The 5,752-nt window shown below is 58.2% G+C and overlaps 1 protein-coding gene across 1 annotated transcript; it reads left to right on the top strand.

Moving 5' to 3' along the window:
* The first annotated feature begins 2,165 nt into the window (after positions 1-2,165).
* Positions 2,166-5,458, top strand: CAMK2N1 (calcium/calmodulin dependent protein kinase II inhibitor 1). Its single transcript, XM_049772146.1, has 2 exons — positions 2,166-2,475; positions 4,167-5,458. Exons 1-2 carry the CDS (start codon positions 2,310-2,312, stop codon positions 4,235-4,237), a joined length of 237 nt encoding a protein of 78 aa, XP_049628103.1. The 5' UTR covers positions 2,166-2,309; the 3' UTR covers positions 4,238-5,458.
* Positions 5,459-5,752: the final 294 nt, after the last annotated feature.

Below are 5,752 nucleotides of genomic sequence, written 5' to 3' on the forward strand. Positions count from 1 at the left end.
GCTATGACTACTCCCCGCCTTGCTAACTCCAAGGTGGGAATGTCGAGGTTCTGTTCCTTCTCACACAGGAGGCAAGCTCTGAGGTGTCTGCAGGCATTGCAGCAGCCTTGCCTGGCTTATAGGCACAGAGGTCAGGCACCTGGTTTTATAGCTGAAATTACGGAAACTCAGAGAGGGACCATGACCTGCTGAAACTCACACAGCAGAGCAAAGGACAGGTCTGGGATTTGAATTCACATGTCTCCCCAATCCCCTAGTCCATCAGTCATGTGACCTCCATTTTCACACCTCTTTCCAGACCTCTCACCGAAGGTGTGAGGTCTCCAGAGTTCAGACACCCCTTCTCTGCCTGAGGACTCAGCCCAGCTGCCTTTCTTTCCTCCACGTTTGGATCAGTTCTGCCCCTAGTGAGTTCCAGGTTCCGGAGTCCTGGACCCCACAACAGTGCCCCTTTCCTATGCATGGCCACCCCTGACAGCCAGCAGTTGAGTCCATGGAGACCTCACAGGGGCTCAAGCTGGGTGACCTCGCCCTGCCTGCAGGAGACTGCAAGATCTGGGACGGTTGCCCGGTCCCTTCTCTCAGTGCTCAGCCGGCTCTGCAGGGAGCAGCGCGCTTGGGGCAGAGCAGGTGTGCTGGCTCCGGGCGAGGGCAAAGAGCCCTTGTTATGCATCTTGCCCCCTCGGAGTTAACCATCTGCCTGGCAGACGCTCCTGCCAGACCTCTGGGGCTGCCCTAGTCTCCCTCCCGGGATCAGGGGGGCTTTCTCCTCGTTCGCAATGGCTCCCCAGGGCGTCTAGCTATTACTGAAAGGGAGGTCCCGGAGGGCAGAAGGATACAGGCCCGGGACATCCCCGGCGGAGACTAGGAGCGTGCAACCCGGGCGAGCCCGGCGTAATGAGGCGCTCCCCTTTCCTCCGGGAGGGAGTCGGGGTTGCCGTCCCTCTCGGGCCGCCTCCACCACGAGGACCCGCGGGAGCGTGTGGCGTAAAAGTGGGGCCCTTCCCGGGCGAGAGGCTAGGCAGAGGGAGGCAACGGCTGAAGCACTGAAATTGGGGAGGAGGGAGAGAGTTTACAGAGGTGGAGCAGGGGCAAGGGGGCTCTCCAGTTTGAGGATAGCCCCGGTGTCCCGCAAAACCCCATTTCTGGTTTCGGGGACGCACCCGCCATCCTCTGTACACCTCCAACCTCTAACCTCTGTCCTCCCCGACTCAGAACCCCCCATGCTTTCCCTCCTCCCCGGGACCCCAAGGGAACCACCGCGCACCGGCTCGGGCCGCGTAAACAGCCCGCGGGGCGGAGGCGCGGGCTCGCGGCCGGCCAGGGCCAGGGCCAGGGCCAGGGCGGGACTCCCGGGGGCCCGGGGCGCGGGCGGGAAGGCGGGGGCCGAGGGCGGGAGCTGGTGTGACGTCGCCCGGCTCCAGGGATCTCTCCCGGGGCCCCGTCTCCTCCTCCTCCACCTCCTCCTCCTCCTCCACCTCCCGCCCGCTCAGCCCTTCTCCTCCTCCGCGCTGCCTCCGGCTGGCTTTTGGCACAGACGCGTCCTTGGTGCCAGCCGCGTTGCGCGCATCTCCCCGCCGAGACCCTCGCCTCCCGGACGGCCGGTGCCCTTCCCGACGCTCTCTCCCATCGCCCCGCACCCCCCAGCTCCTCCCGGGCCCTCCTCCCGGTGGTTCCCAAGGTGCCCTCCCCTCTCCCTCCTCCCGATCCGCCCCTAAGCAGTCCAGCCTCGCGCGCCCTAGCCAGTCGCCGCGCCGCCTCCAGCGTTCTCCGCAGGGACGCACTCGCTCGTCCCCGGGGTGCGCCCTCGGGCTTTGCCGGGACACCCGCCTTCTCTTCCTCCTCCTCCTCCTCCTCCTCCTCCTCCTCCTCCTCCTCCTCTTCCTCCTCCTCCACCACCACCTCCTCCTCCTCCAACCCAGCTCTCGGCTCCGCCTGCCCAGGCCCCCACCCCGTGCCAGGCGCTCAGACGATGTGAGTGAGTCCTCCTGCTCGCGCGATCCCTGCAGCAGCAGCAGCTGCAGCAACAGCAACAGCAGCACCAGCAACTGCACCAGCAGCACCGAACCCAGCGCAAGCAAGCTCGTCTCAGCTCAGCGCCTGCGGGTGGCACCGTCTGCCCGGGCGGCCCAGTGCGCTCGCGCCCTCGCGGTGCGCCCCGGAGGAGTCCTTCTCGGGCGCTCCCGCCGCCGCCCCGAGCCAGCCCCGCCGCGGGCCCGTCCCCGGCCCCAGCGCCGCTGATCCTGTCCGCCGCCGCGGGCGGGGACGCGGGCGGACAAGGCGCCGCCGCCGAGCCCCCGGACGCGACCATGTCGGAGGTGCTGCCCTACGGCGACGAGAAGCTGAGCGCCTACGGCGACGGCGGCGACGTGGGCCAGATCTTCTCCTGCCGCCTGCAGGACACCAACAACTTCTTCGGCGCCGGCCAGAACAAGCGGCCGCCCAAGCTGGGCCAGATCGGCCGGAGCAAGCGGGGTGAGTGAGTGAGTGAGTGATCGGAGTAAGGGGGAGTCCAGTGGCCAGCGCGCCCCCCGAGACCCAAGCTTGGACACCCCGCGCCTGGAGCCGGAGGGACGCGCCCTGGAGCTTAGCGGCGCTGACCCTACTACGGAGAGTCGGGGAGAGGGGATCCGATCTTGCCCATCTCCGGGCCACGGGAACCCCTTTCCTTCCCTTCCCGCCCGGTCCGCAGTAGGGGGTCACCCGGGGGGCGTGGCAGCTCTGGCAGGGCGCCCCAAAAGGTTAGAACCGGGTCCCCATCCGTGCCAAAGTTTTGCCTTTGGGTTCCCTCCCCCACCACCACCTCACCCCCTGCTTTGCGCAATGGAGTCGCAGCAGCTGCCTTCGCTCTCCAAGCTAGGGGGAGGGTGTCCCGGGCTCCCCCAAAAGGACTTTCTAAGGGAGGACTAGCGGGAGGAGGACCCCCTCATTCTGGCCGAGCAGACGAGGAGCCTTTTGGGGCCCCAACTTGCTTTTCATGTGTGCTTGGGTGGGTTTAAAGGCGCGAGAGGTGGAACAGCCCCTCCTAGGAAATAGAGGGTGTAGAGGTTCCTAAGGGAGAGGGGCAGCTTAGGGAGAAGCCGAGAGGCAAAAGCTCAGGACCACCGAGGTGCGGGAGCCTGAGAACGAGAGGGAGCTCCAGAGAAGGAGCCCAAGAACTGGAATGCCAGTCGTGGGGAGCTCCTGAGCAGCCCTTGAAACAATGGGGTGGGTGGGGTGACCAATGCCTCCCCTCCTGACCGAGGTCTCAGAGACCACGACAGGTGACTGTCGCGCAGATGGAGGGACCGATTAAGGCCGGTCGGAGTGGTGATGGGGAGAGAGAGAGAGAGAGAGAGAGAGAGAGAGAGAGAGAGAGAGAGAGAGAGAGAGAGAGAGAGAGAGAGAGAGAGAGAGAGAGAGGAGAGAGAGAGGAGAGAGAGAGGAGAGAGAGCGAGAGGAGAGAGAAGAGAGAAGAGAGAGCGGGGAGAGAGAAGAGAGAGAGGAGAGAGAGAAGAGAGAGAGAGAGAGAGAGAGAGAGAGAGAGAGGGGGGGGGGGGGGCGAGGGGGAGAGGGAGAGGGAGAGGGAGAGGGAGGGAGGGAGGCAGGGCAGAAAGGCTCTGGCCTCTTCCAGGGCGCGGGAAGGGCCCTCCAGCCCCAGGAAACCAGAACCCTGCGGGGCCAGAGAGCTTCCCCCTCCATACACACACCAGCGTCTCCCCTCGACCCACTCCGCACCCCGCAGTGGCCACCCTTGCCACCCTTTCTGCAGGGTCTGGTTCCCTTGGGGGGAGACCTTGGTTCCTACCGACCCCACTCCCTCCTGCCTCTCCTCCCCTCCCCCGGCTGGAAAATGGGTGGGGTGGGTCCGGTGAGCCAGCCGGTGGCAAGATTTTCACCCATCCCGCTTCCTCTCCTGGAATCCAGCTTTGTGTGGGTGGTTGGGTGGGTGGGTGGTTCAACCTGGGTGGGGAGGACTAGGGTGGGAGGATGGTGCAGAGGAAAGCAGCCAGGCCAGGTGACCCCAGCCAGTGGCTGCAGTGGATGGGCCAGGCAAATGTGGGCTTTAAGGCAGGACCCTTCTTTTTGCGCTCTCCTGTGGCTCAGAATAATACTGGAAACATAGGAGACCCCTGGCCCAAGCTCGCTCATCTCTCATTTCTCCCCCTCCCTACCCTCTTTTTCAGTTGTTATTGAAGATGATAGGATTGATGACGTGCTGAAAAATATGACAGACAAGGCACCTCCGGGTGTCTAAGCCCCCCAAAGACAAAAATGAGTTAAGGGAGAGAATAAGCGTAAGAACGGCGGTAATGGTTATTGGCAGAAAAGCATGAAGAAGAGAAAGCACTTGGAAATTTGTTACTAGCTCGCTACCCAGGATGGAAACTACAACCTGTGTCTCGTGTCAGGCCGGGAGACAGTTGAGGCGAGAAGGAGGAGAAGGCTCTGGGCTCCTGCAAAAATAAAAATAAAAAAAAATTTAAATTCACTATATACACACATAAAGAAATAAAAAAAAAAAGTCTCCGTTGCAGCTACTTGTCAGAATTAATATCCATTTCTTTTTCTATACCGTGAATATTGCGCAATGATAGATCTGGATTTTTGAACCACTGAAATAATGAAACTGCAGCACCTGTGTTTTGAGGTGTTGGCATTCTTCGCTGATTTGGCTGTTCCCAATGTTTACATTATTTAATCTTGCAAAAATGATTCTGTGCACTTGGCTGTGAAATGCTGTCCAGTTTTATTTTTTATGTTGTTATTCTTGGATGTACAAACAAAATCCAAATGATTTCTATAGATATCTTTGTTTTTATTTTGATTATCTTTTGAGGTTATCAGGAATGTGTTGAGAACAAGAGAACTTTTCTAAGGAATGATACTTAGAATCCTCGTTTTGTTTAAAAAAAAATGAATTGTAAAGCTTGTGTTTCTTTGTTGTTGCCAGCTATTTGCCCAAGTTAATGCAAATGGACACATTTTATATGTCAGAGAAAAAAAAATCGTGGAAAAACAAACAAAAAAATGCTTGAGCTTTTTCTAATCTCCCTGCAGTCTGTTGTGTGAGCAGCCTGTTTTTTTCCTCTAATATTGTGTCAGTTTATTCTCTTTAATGGACTGTAAAAAAATGTAATCACAAGAGTGCCAAATATCTTGAAATGCCAAAAGGCATTTTGGTTTCTTTTCTTTTCCCTGTGCTCTGAGTCCCGGTGCAGGAATGCTGGAGTCTCTTTCTGTTATTTATGGGGGTTTTCTTAAGGCACACCAGCTGCCTGTTTTGCATGGAATTTGCAAAAATGCCTCTTGTGTGAGGAAATCTTTTACCATTTTTTTGTTTGCAACTTTGGACCTCAAGAGGTTTCTTGGACATCCCTCCCTGTTCCCCCCCTTTTCTTAATTCAATATTCTGTATGTTGCACCTTTAACCAGCACACAGGGCTATTTCTTCAATGTACAATAATAAAAAAAAATTGTTCCTGTGTCTTCTCTCTTGCTTTGTTTCTGGGGACTTGCTTTCTGTCTGCTGGTGGCTGACAGGAAGAATGAGGGTGGGGAAGCAGAAGGACTGGGGAAAAGATAGTGTGGGGGACACACATACATACCATTTGGGTTCAAATGGTGGGAGAGAATAGTGCACTGGCCATGCCATCTCTGAAGGGTGAGTAAGTTCATCCAGTCTGGATTTACCATGCTCTCCCTGCGGGCCCCAGGTCCTCCCTAGTGGGACAACAGAGAGCTGGAGTGTTGAGGCAGGCCGCCTTGGTGA

The sequence above is a fragment of the Suncus etruscus genome, chromosome 4 (assembly GCF_024139225.1).
Source record: "Suncus etruscus isolate mSunEtr1 chromosome 4, mSunEtr1.pri.cur, whole genome shotgun sequence".
In the NCBI taxonomy this organism is placed as follows: domain Eukaryota; kingdom Metazoa; phylum Chordata; class Mammalia; order Eulipotyphla; family Soricidae; genus Suncus; species Suncus etruscus.

Coding starts and splice junctions, on each gene's coding strand:
- CAMK2N1 (XM_049772146.1), top strand. CDS start 2,310: ATGTCGGAGGTGCTGCCCTACGGCGACGAGAAGCTGAGCGCCTACGGC. Junction 2,476..4,166: donor GATCGGCCGGAGCAAGCGGG/GTGAGTGAGTGA, acceptor CCTCTTTTTCAG/TTGTTATTGAAGATGATAGG.